This window comes from Mus caroli, chromosome 18 (assembly GCF_900094665.2).
Source record: "Mus caroli chromosome 18, CAROLI_EIJ_v1.1, whole genome shotgun sequence".
Classification (NCBI taxonomy): Eukaryota; Metazoa; Chordata; class Mammalia; order Rodentia; family Muridae; genus Mus; species Mus caroli.
In genome coordinates this window covers 86370828-86395029 of record NC_034587.1, presented here as the reverse complement: position 1 = coordinate 86395029, position 24202 = coordinate 86370828, and the positions used below count along the sequence as shown (strand labels likewise).

Here is a 24202-nt window from a genome sequence, read left to right as displayed (position 1 = left end):
TTCAAGGATCTCTTTCCCCTCCATCCTTGTTTCTCTCTTATCTGGTGTTAGGGGGTGAAATGGGGTGTTAGGGGGATTAAGGGTGGGGGAAAAGAAGAAATCACAAAGTAGCAAAGACCAGCTACACTGGTTAATGCTAAAAGAGGAGCCAGCCTAGGATGGATTTTGTATTTCATGTATGCTGTCACCCTTCAGTCTCTTTTAGGTTCAGGGTCTAGGTTATGCTTTGAACAATTTAAATATGGACTCTCCAGAGACTGCAAGTCTAGCCAATGAGACAGATGGAAAATTTACACAGCAAAGATATTCCAAAGATTATTTCTTAAGTGCCCTAAAACAGCAGGTTAATGACAGTGTCCTAAGTGAAAGGTCCCAGATGATGAAAAACATAGGAAAAGGAGAAGATAGAAAATATAAAAGCTGAGGTAGGAAGAAAAATACCATCTTTTATACTACTTACATGGGGAAAATCAAAGGAAACGGGAAAGTCAACAGAAACATGAAGAAACTGTGATGTCAGTAGAAACATCATACAATGGGACATACTCAGGAGGAGTCTAATCAAACAGTGCTGCATAAGTGGAACTCAGTGTATCTCAAAAACATTACTGACCAAGCCTATAGTGTTCTTGGGACTGATAACCACAGTGGGAAGTTGTGTTCTCAGAATCTGAAGCAACTCCTTCCAAAGACCCTGGTCCCAGATCATTACTTTGACCCCCTAGCTTGTATTGGAGAAGCAGACCTTCACCAGACAGGTGGAAGGGACTCTGGAGAAGCAGACCTTGAATATTTGCCACGATAGGCAGGATATACAGACCTTGAAGGAAATGCCTTATTGGCCTGGATAGAGACATCTGCCTTGACTGCAGTTGCAAGTTCACATGGGAACTCAGCTGATTTGGCTGCCACGCTGACATCACTCTTCAACGTAATCCAGGTGGAGCAGGGGATGGGTTTTGTGGTTTTTCCCTTTGTATACGCTGTGCTGAATATTAAACTTTGAGCCTTGATCAGAATCTTGTCTTGGCTTCATGCTTTTCTCGCCCCTGCCCTTTTCATTTCCAACCCTCAATTCAGGTGAACCCTGTTCATCCTCTAACCTATGGATGGCTACACATTACCAGCTCTCCCAAGCATATTTCTGGAATTAGAAAAGGAGCTCTGTTTTATCTCTATACCTTGGGGCTTTAGGAAAAGATCCCAAGGCCTAGGCCTTGTTATTGGCTTTGCAAGCACATCCTTGGGTTTGTAGTAGAACCAATTCATGCTTTTCCTGACTAGTTTATAAATCATCCTTATCGTCTGTAGCTTCTAAGGTCTACATTCAGTTTGCCAGGCACACGCCTTTAATCCCAGCACTTGGGAGGCCGAGGCAGGCGGAGTTCAAGGCTAGCCTGGTCTACAGAGTGAGTTCCAGGACAGCCAGGGATACACAGAGAAACCCTGTCTCGAAACNCCCCCCCCCCAAAAAAAAAAAAGTAAATCCTTTATATCATCAATTCTACTCTTTTACATCATAGCTTGATATTAGATTGCTATCCAACACGAGACTTTTACAACCTCCACAAAATTAACTCCAAATGGATTGTACACCTTAACATTAAGTGTTTTAAAGCAGAACTTGTAGAAACTAGGGCTCTTCGAGTTTGGCATTATGCCAAGGATGTTTCTACCCACAAGCCACTCTTCCAAATGCTCTGCATAGATGCAGCTCCCACAGTGAAGTTATTCAGAAGCTACTGCTGGGTCCAGCGAGTAGCTTAGGTAGGACCTCACGGGATCTCACAGGGCCACTGGTTCCCACTCAGCCCCAGGAAAGGCTCACCACACTAGCTCCTGCTGCTCAGCCCCCTGCTCCTCCCTTTGTGAGCAGTGACCCTGTGTTCTTCAGGTACTGACTGCAGCCTGAGCTCTCACAACACTCAGTAGGCTCTTTCCCTTCTTCCTCCTGGAATCAGGGCAGGTAGCTTGCATAGCCCATTACTCAACTTGCAGTGGAATTATCAATCTGTCCCACAAGTGGAAGGGTGCCCAGGACATTAACAATTAGAGATTTTGGGGAACAAGATTTTTGTTTTGTGGCTGTGGGGATCAGACCTGGGACAAGTGGCTGAAGTGCACATTGCACACACCAAAGGTGGCCAGACCTCCAGGTTCTCCCAGCACTCCTTAGTCCCCACCTGTTACAGGGCATGGCTGGCATACCCCATCTTGTACCCTGCACTTTCCAGCCCAGGCACTGGGCTTTCACCTCTCAGAAGCTCTTCCTAAATAATTGAGACATTTTGTGCTTTTTTGTCTCTCTGTTTCTCTATGTGTCTCCCTTTCCTCCCCCTCCTTCCTCCTCCAATTTCCTTCTCCCTCTCTCCCCTCTGCATTTTTCTCTCTCTGCTTGCTTTGCTTGCTCTCTTTTTCTCCCCCCACCCAACTCCGTCCCCATAGCAACTTCTCTGACTTCCTTGGGACTAGTGAACCCTCTGGTTTCTAGGGATCAGTGAACCCACTAGAGAGCTGCCCCAATAAACTGGCAAATACTTTAATTTGGCTTGGGCTTAGGTAAACTGCAGCAAGTTTTCACCTAGTAGGTATGAGAACCCTGGGAGACAAACAGGAAGCAGATGACAAACTGCTGTGGAGCACTGTTGTTAACCAGCACATCTTCCTCAACGGGAAGATAAACACACATTCACACACAGAGCTGTATTAGTAAAGGTTCCTAGATGAACAGATAGGATGAATCTATGTATGTAGAAAGTGGATTTATTAGAATATTTCACAGGGTCTGGTCCAACTAGTCCAACAATGACTAATTTAGCTTGTGTAGGAGTAGGAAAACCTACTTATCTAGACTCCCTCAGTAAAATCCCAATGCTTCCTTTCTTGAAGGAAATCATTGCTTTAGAAATGACTACTATTCTCTCTTTGCCTCCCACGGCGGTTGGGGTGGTGGTGGGTGGAGAATCTTTCTCAGTTCTTCTGTCATGTCTTATGTGATGGGTATTTCTAGTAGTCAAACTGACTACATGTGGAATTAACTAAAACTGAAAGAATTTGGGTATGGGGGTGGGGGGATTTTCTTATAGTTTTTTATGTGTGAAAACCCTTCTTTAATCTGGAATTTTTGAGGTGATAAGATCCACCTTTACTACAGGCCACAGCTTCTGGTGGCAGCCTACATAAATAAAGGACACTGAAGATGGTAGCTTGTTCTTTTTGTCTACTTCCAAAGTAGAACTTGGCTTGCTTGCTTTCTCTCTCTCTTTCTTCTTCTCCTCCTCGCCTCTTCTTCTCCTCCTCCTCCTTCTCTCTCTCTCCCCGCCCCCCCCACCCCAACCCCAGCATTAAAGAGTCTATTGCTTTGAAATTCTGGTATATACTAGAGACCAACTGAGACATCCAGCTTTAATTTTCCATGGGTAGATAGCCACTGTTAGACTAGTTGCACTGTGAGACATTCTAATAAGTCTACTTTCAACATATATACAGGGATTCATTCTATCAATTCTGTTCATCAAGAGAATATTTAGTAATATAACTGTGTGTGGGTTTCTCCCCCGCCCCCCCACTTCCACCAAGGAAGATGTGCCAGCTAACAATAGTGCTCCACAGTGTGTGTCATTTGTTTCCTGCTTTTCTCCCAGGCTTGTCTCATACCTACCAGATGAGAAGTAGCTGCAGTTTACTTGAACCTAAAGCCACAAAATTCTTGTTTCCTAAAATCCCTCTTTAATTGTTAATATTCTGATTACCCTTCTACTTGTGGGACAGATTAATAACTCCAATGCAAGCTGAGTAAGGGATGCAAGCTATCTACCTTGATTCCAGGAGGAAGAAAGGGGAGTGCCTACTGAGTGTTGTGAGGAGATCTCAGGCAATCTCTTAAGTTTCCACCTAGTGAGCGCAGGGCCACTGAGCACAAAGGGAGGGGGGAACAGGCAGCTGGAGTGTTGGGTTCTCCCCTGAGTGGGAAGACAGATGGGTAGATTATTGGAGGATAGGCACAAGTGCTACTGAATTGCAAATCTCTGTAGATATAGAAAGGGTTTGGCTCTGGACTGGAAGTATGGGCCAGGTAACACTATGCTGTGTCCCTTCAACACACTCCAACCCTAAAGGAAATGCTGAGTCACTCAAGACTCACTGGTCAATCAGAGTCTCCAGGCTGACCTGCTCGTCAGAGGAGGCAGGATCTTCCTGGTTCAATGTTGTAGGTTCAGCTTAGTAATTGAGCACGCTTGAATGGTTTGATGGTAAGTGCTCTCAGCACCGCTGCTGGGTGTTGTGAGGGGAGCCCCGGCAGTCTTTGAGACATGGTGAGTGGGTGCAGGCTGCTAAGCAGAGGAAGCTTGAGTAGTGGGTTCTCCTAGGGACTGGGTGGGAAGACAGATGGGCAGGCTATTTGGAGGATAGGCACAAGTAGTACTGAAATACAAATCTCTGCAGATTTGTGGACCTGGACTAGAAGCCTGGGCCAGGAACCAATATGCTGTGGTTTTCCTATTCTTAAGGGAGTTGCTAGAGTCACTCAAGACTCACTGGCCAGTTAGGGCTTCCAGGTAGACCTGCCAGTCAGACTAGGCAAGGTGTTCTTTCTGGTATGGTGAGAGGTACCCTGAACTCTGATGGTGGGTGATGTGAGGGGAGTTCAGGAAAGCTCTGAAATCAGGAAGTGGCTAGCACAGGGTCACTGTCCACATTTTCAAAAAGCAGCTGGCTGAGCATGGGAAGCTGCTGTGTTGAGTCCTCTCTGGGGCTGGGTGGGAACCTGTGGTAAGCTGTGGCCACCTGTGAGGTGTGGTTCTAACCACTCTCTGGAACAGGCGGTGGTCTCTGAATAACTTCACTTATGGGGACTGTGTCTGGGCATTTGGAACAGCGGTTTGTGCGTAGAAGCATCCTTGGCAGGATACCAAATTTGGTGAGCCCTAGTTTCTCTAGTGTCTTCTACAAGTTCTAAGTTTGATATTTTGGTGTAAGATCCATTTGGAGTTAATTTGTGGAGGTTGTAAAAGGCAGTCCATGTGTTAGGTACTCCAGTATTAAGCTGTGATGTAAAAGAATATAATTGATAATGTAAAGGATTTACCAATGTTTAGGAGATTGCCTCACCAAGAATTTAGCTGAGGGAGTACTGCCTCTAAAACATCCCACAGATAAGTAGTATGCTAAGCAGGCCTGTTAGAGATTAGGATGCTAGGATACAGGACTGTCCAGAAATTTGGCTCTAAACCATGACAAAGGAGATACCCCCTTATTTACAACCAGTCCAATTTAGATTACATATTTCCTTCCACTTGGAGCAAACTATTTTCCTTCTATTCCACAAAGACAAGAAAGTATCACTTCAGCAAGTTTTCTTCTAAAGCAATTCAAATATCATGTTATATACACACAGCAAATGCCTGCACTTCAGTGTGTTAATCTGTTCTCAACCTACTTCCTCAGCTCACCTGTCCAAAGTATTCTCCCAGAGACAGAACAAGACTATCTTAGGGTTGTCATTACTGTAATGAAACAATACAACCAACCATATTAACTTAAAAAAAAAAAAGCAGCATTTAATCAGGCTTGCTTACAGCTTCAGGAGACATCCTCATTGAGGAGCACGGTGGCCGGCAGGTAGACATAGTGTTGGAGAAGTACCTGAGAGTAACATCCTGATCCACAGCAGCTTTTGAAACCTCAGACCCTACCTCCAGTGATATACCTGCATCTAACTGCCTAAACTGCATAGAAGTTTAAATAAGATATTCACATATATTAATTAATATCTGGTTATACTTTGCATGTGATCATTTCATTTAAAAAGCATAAAGGCCAGAGACTTTTCTGTATTTAATTTTAATATTAAAATATTTCCTGTCACTATATAAAATGCTAGAATTCAAAAATTTCACAAAACTTAAACATATCAGGACTTCACATGACAATGGAAGTTCTCTTCTCCCTGAGGTCAATGATAGAATTCTAAATGAAGTGAGAAATCAGTTAAGTTTAAACTGTAAATGTCAGTTAGAGCTGTGGGTGTGTGCCAGTCATGAATTCATCTAACCTTCATAATCTAGAGATAGGTGGTATTATCCTCAAGCTATAGGTAATTCAGAAGTGGGAGAGGTTAGTTGTGTAAAAGATGTTTCAAAATGTATACTTTAATGTCAAAATAATTAAAAATCAAATGCAAACAGTGCCTTCCACCCGGACCCCAAAGGCTTTAAATTCCCTGTTCATTAATAATGAAAGTGAGAGGTTAGAAGAGTATGGTGTCCAGGATCATAATTTATTAATACAAAACTCAAATCCACCACACTTTAAATTTTGTAGAAAAGCTGAGGTATCCTTTTAAAAAATAATATTTAAAAAACATATTAGGTCTTATAAAATTAAAACTAACCAAGTGATGCTGGGGTTCTGGGTATAAGGAATTAATCTACAATTCACTTCCAAGCCTGCTTAAAATCTAAAATTGTGGTTCTGTAATTTTAAATAAACTATGTCTTAATAAAAGGAAAGTACTGTGTGGAATATTATTAGTTGTAGCTTCTGATTTTGTTTAGAGATTAGTCATGTGGCAAATTTCTGAAAAACACATATTAAAGGTAGCAATTATGCAATGATGTTTTTAATTACTTTATTTTAGAAAAACAAAGGTTTCCAACTGGTGTCATAAGGCAGAGTATCACAATTAAACAAGTTAGTAGTAATAAAGTCTTTCAAAAACTTTTATAGCTTAGCCCAAACTAGAACATTATTAACTATTATTTATTATTATTATTATTCTCATTCTTGGAACTTAGACTCATTCAGAAAAAATATATATTTGTAAAAATAAAATTGCAAACTCAGTCCTGTTACTTAAGTCTTAATATCTCACACTTGTTTTAACAATTTTTATATAAGAATAGCTGAGTGATCCACCCCCGCCCCCCCCCCCCCCCCCGGTTCATTTCCTCATGAAACACTGATGAAAAAAAATGTATATATTTTTCCCCAAGAAAGGGTATGTCTGTAGCCATGGCTGGTCTCGAACTCACAGAGATTCGCTTGCCTCTGTGTCCCCAATGCTGGAAATGATTCTTTTCTTAAAATTTAGAGCTACCTACCAAGCCAAAACATTAGAAACATCATGGGCAATAAAACTGAGTAAACAGAAATGATCGCTTCAGCTCTTCAAAAGACCTTTCCATCACCTTTACTCATTTGGCATCTTTTACATTATTTCTAAACCAGGTTTCAGAAGTCCTTTGAGTAAAAACCTCTAGATCTAATAAACATCAAACAATTTTCAGACATAAGAAACTATAAAAATATTGATAAACACAACAAAGATTTCAGAACAGAGGTGCTGAGGATGTTGGGCTAAGCATGCATCCTCTGAAATACTCTTAAATGTTGAGGACCTATGAGCTATGTTTTTGAATTTCAGAAATCAAAACTTGACACATTTTAAAAAAAAAGGTAGAATCCCAATTTCCTGAAAGGATTCTATTGTTGGTATCTAACCAAGGGATTTAGAGGATCAATTTTTTCTTAGATTATGAATAGAGCTGCCTTGATTCTAAAGTATGTTCTCCTGATAAAAGCAAATAGTACTCTGATAACACATTAAAAAGAAAAGCACATGAGTGAGCAAATTTTATGTTCTTTTTTTATGTGAGCACTCTGACAATGCAAATAAAAATATCCTCAAAAAGAAACATGTAAAAATCAAAAGTTTAATACAAAAAGAAATAAAACTATTTACTTACAAACCACTTACACATTTTTCCCTAATGCACATTATAAAAGTACAAATAGAATATGAGGATTGATATAAAGTTGTTTCACAACAGAGAACCAAAGCACTCATTCAAAAAGAAAACTATTTCAGAATACAATGAATCACCTCTGTGCATATGTTTATTAATGCAAAGCTGTGCTTTACTCTTTTTTCCTATTGAGAACTTATTTACAAGGATGATTGACCAGACAAGATACATTTAACATTTGGTAGTGATAAACAATAATAAAATGTAATAGTGGCACTCCCTATTTCTTCACGTCTCTCTTCTTACCACACATTATCATTAATGAGGCATCTGTACAGACTTCAGGTCTTTTCTCCTGCAATAAGGCTTGACCATTGGGACCACTACCATGAAGCTTCCCAAAGAGTCTAAGAAGTTTATTCTATAGAGGAGTTTGTTACAGTAACTTTTAACAGTGCTTATCTCCAGTTTCCATTTGAGAATATTCTTTTATTTTCTGAACATTCCCCATGACTACATACATACACAATTATCAATAAAGTTAATGATGGGTGATTAAATATTAAAAATGGTTGCTTTTAAATATGAAAAGAATACTTGGGCACAGACTATAATTAGCAATTCTCTTGCTCTACAGATATACATGCTTTAATTCATTAATATGATGCAATACTGGTTAGTACTGCATCAGAAACCAGAAGCTCCCTTGGCAACCAAAGCAAAGTCCCCAAGTAACTTCAGGGTTAGAGCTACAAACCATGTTTGTAAATGCTCAGCGGATCCTTTCAACACACTCTAAGATACTCAAAGAACAGGACCTAGACATTACCTAATAAAAATTCTGAAATTAGCTAAAATGAAGGCATCAAAATTAACAAACTAATCTATAGTAAACATTATCACAAAATACCCACTCTTAGACACAACTGCATTCTGATGAAAGATGCGAGGTTGTGACTGTCATAGAGGCAAAGCTGAGTCTAGAGAAGGGAACTAGGATCTCTCCCCTTGTTCATGAAATCTGAATTTAACATGTTGATTATATCACCAACCTGTTATGGCCTCCCACAATAGAGGTGTGGCAGTAAATTTTAAATTATTAGTTTATATATCATAAAAACATGATTTATATTACTTCTGAAAGCATTCATAATTAACAGAAATATTAGAAGTAATGTCAAGCTATAAAATAAAACCAAAACAAAATACTAGGCTGCTTTGGCTAAAATCAAGATATACTAAGAGGGCCATTCCTTCCTCCAGTGGTGGACAGTGCACTCTACTAAACAGCACAGGAAAAGGCTGAAGCCACCACTCTCCGAATACCGTGGTCATTTTTAAAAGTCAATTACAAGATTCTTCACCCACTTCATAGGGTTATATGCCATTATCATAATAATGTAACAGAGTATAAGTAAAAAAGTAACATTTCTCCTTTAAAAACAACTAGTAAAATAAAATCACTATGCTATATATAAAAACACTAGTTTTAAACTCAGAACCTTAAATCTGATACACAGAAAATGTTACCAGTCCTCTTAAAATGTCTAAATTTTAAAGACTTTATTTGTTTATATAAATTTTATCCAAAATATAGGAGAATTGATACAGTAGGTGAAAGTACTATTTCTCTTTGCAAAAAACACATCTTCCACATTAATGGTCAATTTAATATTCTGTCCAAGCTTCTTTACTTTGTCATAGAACAGGCACACAGAGAAGTGTGTATATAATGGGCGTCTGTAAAGTAACTGATACAATGATCTGGCTTTGTTCTGGACAAACTGTTCATCACTTTGTTCCAAACATCTTCCTACTTATGGAAGAATTATTTTAATTCATGCAGTTGTTATTAGCAAAATACAAAGAATATGTTCTCTTCTGTAAATAGATCATGATTAAATCTCTAAATTCAATAAATACTCTTTAATAACTTGACATTCTATCAAATATTTTTTATCTGTGAAGTTTCAATCTTTCTTCTTTTCTAATACATCTTTGGGCTCTTGCACAGTAGGCGCTAGAGACCCTCCACTGCTGGACTCTTGCTCTTTGCTCTCTTCTATCTGTTCCTGGTTTTCCATTTCACTTTTAGATACTTCATATCGTTCTTCTATATAGCCTCCATCTGTGTCAGCTGTATAGATTCCATAGCACATGATACTGATGACACCCAGTGGCAGCCCGAAAAGAAAGCAGCCCATAAGTGGAGAGCTCTTGAATATAGACTGTGGGTAGAGAATACAGATGCACTTGAATGGAACCCTGACATAAAATACATGATGTAAATTTAAGGCCACAACAGATTCCCCTCACTGCTATTGAACTCAGTTTCAATAAATTAATGTCAAAACCCAAGCAATTCCTACCATGTTAAAGACTAAATAAAAACTCTACACTCTTACATGCACATGTGAGTGTGCAGAATTGGCGATGGGCAATAGGAAAAGTAACCAAACAGTACTTAATAAAGATCTGTCTTTTTTCACATTACCCATAAATACCTCTTAGATAATTACTGTTACTATGTCGAACTCTAGGAAATTGCTTGTGGGCTCTTTCTGATAAAGAGTTATATATACATGTTCTTATGATTTTGTTTTTTTAAAAGCTTTTAATTATTTGTGTGTGTGTGTGTGTGTGTGTGTGTGTGTGTGTGTAGGTGTCTGGAGGCCAGAGGTGTCAGATCTCCTGTAGGTTGGAAATGACTTGGGTTCATTTCCTGTAAAAAGGTACCAGCTCTTAACAGAGCCATTTACTTATAGCCCTATATATATTCTCTTCACATGACATTTTAACATTGAGTCATGTTGCTAGTAAAGCCACACTAACTTACTAGTTCATTTTATGTTATGTGTTATTTCCTCAGTTGTCAGAAAAATAATTTTACTGAATGAGTTTTACTGTAAGATGTATTTCATGGGTTGGGTCTTTGTCTCTGGAGGAATCCAGAAAACAAAAAGACCATTTTGGATTGATTCAGAGTAAGAGGGAAATTTAAAGATGAGTGAGAAAAAAGCAGAGCAAGGTAACTTATGACAACTAGCCCTAGCCTTAAAAAGCCTCAACAATATTTAAAAGCCAGTAAGGAAAGTACTCAGATGGATGGGATCTTCTGATGTGTATCACAGGAAAGGGGAAAGAGAGTACTCAGAACTGATGGCCACTGTGACACTGTGTAGTGGTATGAGGAATGTACTGTAGACTGTTGAGAGGAGGTGTGGACTTAGGTGAAAATGAGGGCAGCTGGTGGACAAAATAGCAAGTGGCTAATCCATTTGGGTGGAAACAGGAAAACAAATGTGACTGCTAAACAGATGGATGCTATGTATGGATTTATTCAGATTACTCAAATTTACTCCTTATCAATAAAGAAGGCTAGCTACATTTTCATGGTTGCCTTGATCTCAACAAATGAAAAGCAGCATGGAGCAGCTAGCAAGACAGCTGGGATGAACAAATGACGGAAGACACTGTTAGAGAATTACAGACACATTTTGATTCTACAATTTAAGCCAGCAATTTAGAGAAATAAAGTGCAAAAGAAAGAAGGCAAGTGTAAAGAGAGAGCAGATTGAAAACCCCAAATTTTTCAGCTATTGAAGATACTGTCAGAACTTACCACAATTGTAGATTTGGCATCAAATACTATTCTTTTCAATCTCTGAAAAATGCTATCACCTCCTTGGGCCTTCAATTTAATAAGAATAAAACATTATGCACATATTAGTAGTTCATTTTTATGTTACATAATCATGTAACTGGACGTAAAAGTTGACTTATAAAATATTACATATGTAACCCCCAAAATTCATGTTGAATAGTTAAGACCCTCTTTTGTCCTTTCCTATCTTATCATGTTAACATATTCTAAAATTCATTCTGCCTTTATTCATGATCTTTGTGGTTTGTTGAAGCTGGTCCACCTTCACCAGGCTTGGACAAGATTTGAATTTCTCTGGGTTGCTTGGCCACATTGAGGCAGAAACTTTCCTACTACTTAGGAACACCCTCATGCAGACAGAGCTTAACAGGGAGTGCTGAGAAGCAGAGAAAAGTTCCTGGGGATATCAAACCCTGGCATCTAGCTATCCCAGAAGTCTGGCCCATTCTTTGAATTGCTAAACTTTAGGACTAATGAAATCTGTTATGAAAGTCTGATCAGGTTTTACTAAATCACAAACAAAAGGGCTCACACCACTACAACTCAATTTCTTTCGATCAAAATACCATTTCTACACAATACCAATATTGCTACTTGCTATGTAACTGAGGGAGTTTCACAAATTTACTGACTTTAAACTATGATAGGTATGCAATGTTGACTTTTCAAAGTTTGTATAAAACTTAAAACAAAAATGTAAGAAAACAGTAATTAAATTATCATCAAAGCAACAAAGATCCTTCTGGATTTTTTTTCCCCACTTAATTAAGATGTATGCTGATCACACCTGAGCAGGTTTTTTTGTCTGTTAATATGAGTTATAGGTAGTCTGAGAAATATTACAATAAGAAAATTAAAATCGTATAGTCTTTATGACAATTCTTTCACATGATTATTTTTAGAACTCTTTTCTGAACCTCTGATTCTCAATACATTTCTTTTTTTTTTTTAAGATTTATTTATTATTATATCTAAGTACACTGTAGCTGACTTCAGNCACTCCAGAAGAGGGAGTCAGATCTCATTACAGATGGTTGTGAGCAACCATGTGGTTGCTGGGATTTGAACTCTGGACCTTTGGAAGAGCAGTCGGGTGCTCTTACCCACTGAGCCATCTCACCAGCCCTCAATACATTTCTTGATGGTTGAAAAACTGTGATTGTTCACAGCTTTTATTAGGAAATAGAAAATAATTTCTGCTAACTTATTTCAGTTGTCCTTAATTCAACTGATCCAAAAGGGTAAATTCTCTAAAATCTATTATCCCACATCACAAATTTCTTACTATCTCTAGTCCAACATTAGAGGCTTTTCCCATTACTGTGACAAGTAAAGGTGTCTCAAGTAACACTTCAAGGGACATTTGCACCTGTGAGCCTCTGTCATACAAAAACTTTCTAATAGGCTGACTGAGACAGGAGAAAGCAGTGGGCTGAAGCTGATTCCCTCTAACCCTAGCCCTATCTTCTCAGGATTAAAGGTAAAGAACTGCTAGTTTCTCCTCTGCCTTCTCCCATTTATCCCTCTGAAATGGACCTGAATTACTTACTGGTACTGTACCATCCAAAATGCTGTTAATGAACTGGACCATGTCGCTCGCATCCTTAATATGTCTATCTAGCAAAAAGTACTGTTGGTTTGAAGTATTCAGTACAACTATTGTTGGGACTGTTAATTCGCTAGAAAAAAGAAAAAAAGAAAGAAATCAAAACTTATATTAAGCATAGCAATAACAAATACCTTACTCCTCATTTATATCTTAGGAGCTATAGTTAGAGAAGAAAAGAGATTTTTAATATCTTTACCACTGTGGTCTACAAGAACTTTTCAAAGTTTGCATAAAATCTATCATAAACTAATATTGTATGAAAATAACCTAAAAACCAACACCTGAGTAGCAGTGATTAAATATAAGAATAAAATTTGTGCTATGCAAAGTATAAATTTCTGAATCATACTATATGCAATACTGATAACATTTAGCCCTACTTTAGATGGTACTCAGAAACCCAGATAGGCAAGAAGATATCTCTAGACTCATACTGTTTGATTCTGGCACTTTCTCTTAATATCGCAAGATATTAGTCCAGAAATTTAGCATCTTACATGTAAATACTTTTTGTTATAAAATATGGAAATTAATAATTCCTAACTTGCTACACAATTACATGAGAAAATTCAAGCTAAACATTTAGAATGTTTTTTTTTTTTTTTTCTTTTTTTTTGGTTTTTCGAGACAGGGTTTCTCTGTGTAGCCCTGGCTGTCCTGGAACTCACTTTGTAGACCAGGCTGCCTCAGCCTCCCAAGTGCTGGGATTAAAGGCATGCGCCACCACCGCCCGACTAGAATGATACCTTTTATATTATATACATGTTGAATAAACACTACTGTGAATTCTCTAGTCTACTGTTACTCTACCCAACAATAGGATACATATTTTTTCCAATATATTTAAAAATTCATCAAAGAGGATCATACCCTAGCACAGAAAGCCCTATTGTTATGACCTGAATATGAAGTGGCCTGGACAGGCTCATGTGTGGAAGGCTCGGTCCTCAACTGGTGATATTATCTTTGTAAGCAGGGAATCTTCAACAGTTAAGCCTAGCTAGATTATCTTGCTTCCTTTCCTTTTCCTCTACTTTTACTTCTTGGTCACCTAAGATAAGGAGTATCAGCCACACATTCCAGTTATCATGATACTCTGCCTCATTTAAACTGAAACCAATGGAACCCACCAACATTGTCTGAGACCTATAAACTGGAGCCAATTTACCTCCTTTAAAATGTTTCCCTCATGTATTTGTCAGAGACAAAACAAACAAAACCAAAAAACCAAAAGACTAAAACTTATCATACCCTTCAAACTAACAACTCAAGCTATGATCTTGTGACGGTAATCTGAGCTCAGATCTTTTACTATTTCACAACTGATTAAACTATGTAAACTAAGGGTTTACTGTTAGATACTATCATTTCAGATGATGTTAGTTATCGAAACAAATCTGCTGTGCAATGTTGCAAAACATTTTTTTTTAAATAAATCTATCTACTCACTGAAGATTTAAAAAAGGGTCTTATCAAATTCCTATCACATGTACTGCAAAAACTATATTTCTATTATAGGGTATTCTTTCTATAAGACTATACAGAATATCTTTTCTCTTAGGTTTATATAAGATCAACCTTACAACTTCTATAAACAATAAGTGGGCAATAAGAAATATATGAATTTCTTTTACTAATTTTTTTTTTGTACTAAAACTTTATTGTGATTTGGGGAACAATTGGCAAGGAGGATGAAAGAGGAAAAAAATATAAGAGAGAATGGGGAGATGTGCAGCAAAAAGTTGACTTCTGCACATAGTAAAGCTGTTGCACGTATGAATTTATAGTTATCTGCACAAGTTCTGCATGAGACTTAGTCTGCCAGCATTGTACCTTGCATGGGGGGTGGGGTGGGGAAAGACTATGAAGTCCTATACCTTCCTGTGTGATTACTGGCAGTTAATAGCTGTTGGGTCAGGTTATCATTTTCTTCACTGATGGTACAAATGCTCCAAGCAATAACCTACCATACACTCATGCAAATAACTCAAATTAAATTAAGTTGGGTCAGACATACTGGGCAGAAGTGTTTCAGAGGGAAATGTGGGAGAAAATAGGAGGAAATGGGGGTAAAAATAACTAAAATTTATTCTACATGTGTATCAATCTATTGATGATTTTTAAAATTGAAAAAATACTAGTGTCAATTACTTCAAGTATTAATAATTATTGTGGAAGTCAGCCAACCCTCAGGAACTGGGTCTCTATATAAGGATTAAACTAAAGTTGTCAGGCTTCTGAGCAAGTGCCTATATAGTGAACAACCTTACCAGACCATAATTACCTATTTTAATAATAATTAATTAATAATAATACTAATTTTAATTATTAAAGCTTATATTATAAAAACTACAAATGTTACACATTATAGAATGATTTGAGAACACTAAGTTATAATGCTGAAGTGGGAAATTATCTTCTATACTAAAGAATGATATTAAATCTCTGGGGCTACTGAGATGGCTCAGCAGTAAAGAGCACTGGCTACTCTTCCAGATGTCCTGAGTTCAATTCCAAGCAACCACATGATGGCTCACCATGGCTATCTATAATGTGGTCAGCACCAGAAAATGACAAGTAGTTTTGGTATGCTTTTTTCCAGCTAAGTAAGTCACTCCCTAGATATCAAAGTAGAAAAACTGCTATCAAAACCATCAACACTTTACTTACTCCATCAACAAAGTGTTTATATAGTCATTTCCATCCATATGGCCAAACTGAAAATCTCTTTGAAACACAGCAGCAAAAGAGAAAGAAGGAAAGAGGACAATATTAGATTAAAAGAAAAATGGAACACAGTACAAACCAGAAATTGGTAAGCATATAATAATGAACATAGAAACCCCTATGTTCTAAGATTATGTTCTATTAATAAGCAAGTACACAAGCAGCAATAACCCTGGACATCACCTCACTGTATACAGGTTTAAAAGGCAGAGAAGAAATGTGCTGCAAGTAAAATACTAGGAAAGGTGATTTACTGTGAAATAGGACCACTTAGAAAAGATCAGCTACCTTGTACCAGGAGAATTGCACAATGAGCTTTTGGTAGATTTGAAATATGAAGAAAATAATGAATCCTAGAAGTTTCTATTGCTGTTTTTGATAACAACAACAAACCCAAACATTTGAAATACAGCAAAAATTCTTATTCTCAAGTAAATGTTTCATTCTATTAATTTTTTTCTGAAAATTTGTTATAATCATCTACCTAACATGTGACTGTTCATTTAAATTGTTTCCAATTTACAAATTTATGTCCATATTTTCCTACCATAAAACATATGTCAAACACTCTCAGGAAGCACGAATGGGATGAAATATAAATGAAGCTACTCTAACTTGAAAGATGTGGCATGCATGTATCCTTATGCTGACGGGAAGCTCCAAGTCAATCAATTCTTGATTCACCTTTCATATGGACTGTCTTATCTGAAAGCCTAGGGTCAAATATGCTTGAAACTTCTGAAAATTTTCATGGTTTGGAACATTTTCACATAAATGATGAGCTCCCTAGGGCAGGAACCAAAGTGTTAATTACAGAATTCAAGTTTTCCCCCCATATATACCTTATACACATATCCTGAAGGAAATTTCACACAACTGTATAAAAGTGATTTTGTGTTCTGACTACTATCATGGCAGGTGTGGAATTTTCCGCTTAGTGTCATGTCAGAGTTCATGCATGCATTTAGCCCTTAGAGCATCTCAGATGTCAGATTTAAATTTTAAAGATTAGGGATACAACTTTTGGTTTACGTCACTGTAATGCCAAATTAAACAAAGACAACCTTTCAAACAAGGACAACATTTCAGAACACATGCACATACCTATGGAAGTGGTCTCTGAAATCTCTAGCGACTTCCTGAATAATTGACTTTAATCTATGGAAGAACAAATATATAAATATTTCACCTCTTCAATTAAAAAGTTTAAATTATCCCATTACAATATCTGTTGCCTTATCTAAGTACTACAGACAAAACAAGATACTCTAAAGAGATTATACAAAGAGCTGATCTGGATGACACTTAAAGCTTAAATCCATTTCAAAGCAACTATACCTGGTATGCTCAAGTGATGTGTTTTTCTCATCAATAACTGCTATGGCCACAAGCTTTCCTGAAATTAAGAATAATACCTTCATTTTCTTGAACTGAATATGTATAACTATTATTACACTTGTCAAATATTTCTCCTGTAAATGTGAACTATCATAATATCTTTCTAAACTTTAACTCCAATCATCATTTATATAGTACATAAAATTAACCCAACATCTTATGGTATAATGCTTGCAGCCTGGACCAGTGAATTAGTTACTTACAAATGATAAATTTCTTCTACCTCTAGGAGGTAAATAATAATACATTTTCTATAATTTCTCTATTAAATTTTATACAATCCAAAGACTGACACAGTATTTGTGGAAAGCTACACCATAAAGAAGACATTTATTTTAAAAAGTTTACTAAACATTGTTGCTTAAAAAAAAACCACAAAACAATAGTTTATAACACTAAGGAAATGATTTTTGTGTGGTAATTTTCTGTTACAATTTCACCAGTTATGGCATATAGAATAAAATTTGAGTGACATACTGTTCCTGTAGTAGTAGTAAAACAGAAATTTATATGCCAGTAATTCGTATGCCTACTGATAATGTTCAGGAGGGTAGAACAGTGTAGTAACAGAGCAGTGGTATTCTGGTGGCATTGATTTGGGTTGAATATGTTATGTTCTCAGCACGGTACCAAGCCCTGGAGGACAAAGTCGAGATACCACTGTGTACGACCTATGTAACTGAACTTCAAGAAACTCTCATCTTAGGAAAACAAGTCTTTCAGATTTATGAAGAAAGTTAAATGAAATTATATACCTAAACATACTAAAATATTATTTCACTTGGGGAAGGAATACAAATGTAGGGTTAAGTTAAAAAAATTAGTGTCACGGTACATTATTTTGATGCTTTTCCTAATCTCAGGCTGCATACTACATTTCTAATACTAACTATATAATCTCAACTTACTGTTAGCTTTCTGTTGAAAACAACAGTCCATAAGGATTATTTCTTGAAGTATTTCATGTACTAGTTAGTCTTAATTCTTGTTTTTATTTAGTTTTCAAATATCTCTTCCCTACAACTGCATTTCCATTTCATGACCATGTAACCATGAGAGGAGACACAAGTGGTAACAATAGTTGTCCCACTTAAAAAAAAAAAGCATTATTTTATTACAAATTAAAACAAACAAACAAACAAACAAACAAAATGTAACATCCTAAAATTTTTTTTTCTGGTAATACAAATTCCTATGAAAAAATTTTTTTTGCTACCATAAGAAATTAAAGAAACCATTAAATATTTAGAAACATTCAACATTAAAAGCTTTAAATCTAACTGTATGTTATAGCCCCCGAAAAAGCTACAAACTTTTTAAAAAGTATTTTCTCTACAAAGAATATCATCAGTATAAAAAAATCTGTTCAGTTTTTATGCTGAAGCTAATGTTGAGCTGCACTTGAATTTCACATTCTTAGCAAAATAATTGCCTGAGCACATACACTCCACACTTTAGGACAGCCACTTATTCTTCATCCTCTTCTTCTTCATCTTACTCCTCTTCTTCCTCATCTCTGGTTCATTCTTCTTCTTTGAGCCTGCTGTCTTACCAGGACCCTTCTTTCCTGCTTCACTTTTGTCCTTGGCACGGTATGCAGCAATATTCTTTTTGTACTTCTCTTTTAGTTTAGCTGCTTTCTGCTCATACAGTTATCTTTGGCAGATTGCTCAGGCCACAACTCAACCAGTTTCTTCTAAGTATCTCCAATAGATACTTAGATACCAGGGTGTTCAATTTTGATCTTTGGGCGATTTTCAGAGCAAAACAGGAAGAAGGCAGACAGTGGTCTCTTCGGAGCATTTGTATCTTTTTTTTTTCCTTTCTTATCCCCTTTGGGAGGAACATAGTTCTTCATCTCCTTGTTATGAGCTTTGTTGCTCTTGGCCAAATCTTCAAACTTCGACTTTTCCTTTGCAGACATGGTCTTCCATCTCTCGGAGCATTTCTCAGCGAAGTTGACCGACCAGTCGGGATGCTTTTTCTTGTGCTCCTCCCGGCAGGTCTGCACGAAGAAGGCGTATGAGGACATTTTGCCTCACAGCTTGTTGGGGTCACCCTTGCCCATGATGACTGTGTGGCGTCTACCTGGTGTGAGCGTTTCCCTCAGACCTCCACAGTGAGACTTCCTTCCCCAAGCTCTGGGGAGAACTGGTTTACAGCTAACGCAATCCCCAATCTCTTGTTTTGCCTAGTTGTCCCCCCTTTTTTTTTTTTTTTTTTTTTTTTGGTTTTTTGAGACAGGGTTTCTCTATGTATCCCTGGCTGTCCTGGAACTCACTCTGTAGACCAACCTGGCCTCGAACTCAGAAATTCGCCTGCCTCTGCCTCCCGAGTGCTGGGATTAAAGGCGTGTACCACCACGCCCGGTTCAAATTGTTCCACTTTTAATTAGTCCAAATTTATATAATACTCTCCTAAGAAAACTTCTTATAACTTTTAAACTTTCTATGTGCTGTAAACTTTTATACTTCTATTTATTTTCTTGCTTTGTCAATTTCTACCTCAAAACCTTAAGCAATGAACAATATGACCGATTCCCACTCACAAGTAACAGCAGACCTCAAAAGACGGTGAGAAGGCTTTACTTTAACAAGTAGCTTCATGATTTTTGTTGTTTTTCCCTCATTCCCTGTCTTCCTCATCACCATCAGTTGTTAGTAAGCCTTCTCTTTCGCTACATTGATCATCTTATGAGGGTACATATCCATGGTATTATAAGCCTCAATTCTTTGAAAGCAGAACTAGCAAACATAAGTCTACTTTGATTAGGAAATGCAGCCTTAAAAGAACCAGTAAATACATATTCAATTAAAGAAAAATTCTATAATGAAACAGCAATGGCCATCTGCTTCTTACCTGTGTCTCCAAGTTCATACAGGAGAAAACCATCCATAGTAAGGTAGTTCTGAAACCTCTCTCTGCTGATCCACGAGGACAGATCGCCATCTTCATACTCTTGAAACAAAGCAAAAGAAATACATCATAGTACAAGATAGTTATGTCTCAATCTAGCAAAGTGAATAAAGTATATTTTGTAATATATTAATAAAGTCCATTTATAAATTTAAAAATTATAATACAGTTATTATAGACTGAATATTCATTTGAAAAGCAAAATTGAAAAGATAGTGACAAATGATCAAATGAAAACATATATTCCTAAATGACAGCCTAGTGAAGGTGTTACCTGGTTCTTATCATTGTGGGTAATTTGTATTTTAATTTCTTTGCTCCTGCTTATTAGATTTTATCTTATTTACAATTCTTTCTCATATCTACAACTTAAACATACACATACATTAGCTGCATTTCAACATCAAATACTTCCTTATCTAGGCAGACAGGAAATTATATCTCGATTAAAAATATTGTTCTGAAATACTTTTGGAAACAGGACAATGGCATGAAGAAACCATTAGAAGTAAAGGTCTTTTATCGACTACACTGTACTCACTGACTGAAAGGAGTGCTTTTCCTTTCCTGTCACACTGCTAAATAAACTAGCTTAAGCAACCAAATCTATAAAATAAATTTTTAAAAACTGAAATTATTTAGGGCTGGATTTAGAAATTAGAAAATGGAACCTAAAACTACAAGTTGATTACTAGGCCAGGATCTTCATTCCATGGTAACAGTAAATTTCCTAAGGGCTGTACAACGTGATGAATTTAAAACTCTTCAGAAAAAACTATCCCTGTAGTAGTATCCAAATGGTTCCAGATTCATAAATAACTAAATGTCTGAGGTATTATGCGATCTATTGTCCACCTGAAGGCTTCAGGCAGGTTCAAAATTTGGCAACAAAGATGGACATGCACAATACCCTCTCAGGCACAAAGACATCTGAAGTAGGAAGTGAGGTGAAAGGAGACAGACTTTCTTTAGGCAGGCACAAAGACTGAGCACTTCTGCTAGCAGTTCCATAATAAAAAAGAATGTAAGTAAAGACACATATATGGGTTCTTTTCTTTCTCCTATTTTTATATGCACAAGTTCCTCTCATGTTCATTTGACTGTTTGGTGATAATTGTAAACATTCAATAACTATCCCCTGAATGAATGAGCCAGTGAACAAACTTGCTGTTCATAGATCTCCTTATCTAATGTTCAAGTGATGTATGAATTTATCTGCCATACTATCCATTGCACAAATCATTTAAAGGATAAAAATAACAATATAATATTAAGTAGTTTTTTACTTTACTAAGTAATAGAATACACCTAATGTATAGCATGCAGTAATGACAATTATATATCAAGAACTTAGTTCAACTAAACACAGTTAAAAAAAAAAAAATAGAGATGCTGAGTTTTCTCAGCTCAGTTATCAAAATAACATGTTCCTTGACTAAAATAATGAAAATACTTTTATCTTCCCCCGTGGTTCAATAACCAAGTAGGCTAAAAATATAGCCCACATTTACAAAAAAGAAGATTAATGAGACACTGACAAAATGCCATTAGGATTTGCTTTGAAATGCTTCAAAAGAGAAACAATACAACTAAAGCAACTGCAGTAAGGTCCTGTTAACCATTTATATTACTATGAGTACTAGGGTTTTATTATGTCATTCATTTTATGATGTCTGAAAGATACCAAAATAAAATTTAAATGAAATGAAATATTCACTTCTAGGAAATGTTTTCTGACAGAGGGGGAGAAATACCTAAACAGGGTATAAGGGTTCCATTCTGCTGAGGATGTTTTATTTATCTATGTATAATGAAAGTAAACTTATCCTCCTGAAATTAAGTCTGAACATTTAATGCTTAGAAATAGAATACAGCTCATTTCTTAAGATTTCTTAAGAAATCTTAATAATTTCTCACGCACACTCACACACACACAAAATCATTGTCAGCAACTAATGATGAAAGTACACGGATTACCAAATGCAACACTGGTAGCACTTACAAAATCGTTTATAAATGCCTCCTTTATAACAATGCTTTAATTATGAAAGGCTTTATACGAGTTAAAGCTTTAAAACTTAACATCAAAGACAATTAGAACTTACCATCATAAACAAAATAAGTGTCATCTTTGAAAACAAGCACAGCAGGCATCTCTTTCAGTGTCACATACTGCAGAAACACATTAGAAGTTAAGTTTTAACACTAGCAATTCAATTAGTAACCACAATTTCAAAAGCACTGAAAGAAACAAGAAAAAAAAATATACAACAACTCAAGACTAAAAAGGGTACAATTATAATAAGTTCAGCCAAATTTTATATCTGAATGTTTTCAGATACCTCCCTGGAAGCAGCATGCTTGATATAAGAAAAAGCAAAGACTACTCTTAAGAGTTTCTAAAAGACCATGAACTGCATTCTGAGTAGGAAAAGACGGAGTCGATTCTGAAGCACAGGACAGCAGGACCTAAGGACGTCACCCCACCAACTCACCAGCTATGTTATACTCAGTCACTTCATTTAGGGTCAACTGCCTCAGCCTAGAAACATAAAGCCTGCGACAGTATCTACCTCACAGGATAACTTGAATAACATTAGGTAACAAGTACTCCCTAAACTGCTTTTTAAAACACAATTGTCATTCATAAGAAATCATCTAAAAGAGCCTCCTTCTATTTTGTAAGTATTTCAAAAGAGTAAAATTATGACAATCAGAAGACAAATAATTTGGCTAGGCAATTACCCATGAGTAAATGAAACATGAAAATAACAGTAAATAAAGGAATTTAGGTACATCTTAGCATAGAGGCAATATGATAAATGATCTTATGATAATGCTACATTATGACAAAAATGACATGTTTTATATATATAAAAAACCACACCTCTGGTAGTTAAAAAGTTTCCAACTATGACTAGATCCACCAGCTATTAGACACTCTCCCACCAAAATGATATGAAGTTTCTATTTTCAGCATGAAACTTTGATCCCTTTCAAAGGAATGCAGTGGCCATTCCTGGAAGGGCTTAAAGCAGATAATCTAGTTCCATCTCTCTTTCTCTCTCTCTTATATTCTTTGATGTCTACTATCACACTGAAGTGGGTGCTGGGTCTGTTTTCGATGTTTTCAGTTTTTTCTTCTTAAAAATAAAGTCTCATGTAGCACAGGCTGGTCTTGAACTCCTGCCTCTTATGTCCAGGTAATTCTACAACTTCAAGAGATAGTAGTTACAAAAATTTGTGAAAAATCACATACCTGTGTGCTAAAAATGGATTTGACTATAAATATAAACATTAGTAATTATATCTAAAAAAGGAGACATGACAAATTAAGTGTATGAACATGATCTGCTCTGAAAAATGTCTTACACCAAACTGGTAAAACTGGAGTGGATTTAGATTGACAAAAATAGAGGTTCTTCAAAAGCTGAAATCATTTTAGAATTCCATTTATAATATAAAATCCTAGATATGTAAGAAAGCAGTGGTTCCTCACTGATAAGTGGATATTAGATTAGAAGCTCGGAATACCCAAGATATAATTCACAGACCAAATGAAGCTCAAGAAGGAAGACCAAAGTATAGATACTTCGGTCCTTCTTAGAAGGGGGAACAAAATACCCATGGGAGGAGATTCAAAGTGTGGAGCAGAGACTGAAGGAAAGACCATCCAGAGACTGCCCCACTTGGGGATCCATCCCATATATAGTCACCAAACCCCAGACACTACTGGGGATGCCAACAAGTGCTTGCTGACGGAAGCCTGAGATTGCTGTCTCCTGAGAGGCTCTGCCAGTACCTGACAAATACAGAGGTGGATGCTCTCGGCCAACCATCGGACTGAGAACAAGGTCCCCAATGGAGGAGCTAGAGAAAGGCCCGAAGGAGTTGAAGGAGCTTGCAGCCCCATAGGAGGAACAACAATAGGAACAACAATATGAACCAACCAGTATCCCCAGAGCTCCCAGGGAATAAACCACCAACCAAAGAGTACACACATGAAGGGACCCATGGCTCCACTTCATATGTAGTAGAGGATGGCTTTGTTGGACATCAATGGGAGGAGAGACCCTTGGTCCTGAGAAGGCTCGATGCTCCAGTGTAGGGGAATGCCAGGACAGGGAAGCGGGAGTGGGT

The 24202-nt window shown here is 37.0% G+C and overlaps 1 protein-coding gene and 1 pseudogene across 1 annotated transcript in view; both read right to left on the bottom strand.

Moving 5' to 3' along the window:
• Window positions 1-7881: 7881 nt before the first annotated feature.
• Tmx3 (thioredoxin related transmembrane protein 3) overlaps window positions 7882-24202 on the bottom strand; it is a 30980-nt gene continuing 14659 nt past the window's right edge. Inside the window, exons 9-16 of the mRNA XM_021150375.1 lie at window positions 22168-22234; window positions 20006-20104; window positions 17087-17144; window positions 16853-16906; window positions 15692-15748; window positions 12962-13091; window positions 11371-11439; window positions 7882-9976 (exon numbers count right to left, since the gene is read on the bottom strand). Coding sequence (XP_021006034.1) covers window positions 9719-9976; window positions 11371-11439; window positions 12962-13091; window positions 15692-15748; window positions 16853-16906; window positions 17087-17144; window positions 20006-20104; window positions 22168-22234 — 792 coding nt within the window. The 3' untranslated portion in view covers window positions 7882-9718. The remainder of the gene's footprint in view (window positions 9977-11370; window positions 11440-12961; window positions 13092-15691; window positions 15749-16852; window positions 16907-17086; window positions 17145-20005; window positions 20105-22167; window positions 22235-24202) is intronic.
• LOC110284609 lies at window positions 18450-19314 on the bottom strand (annotated as a pseudogene).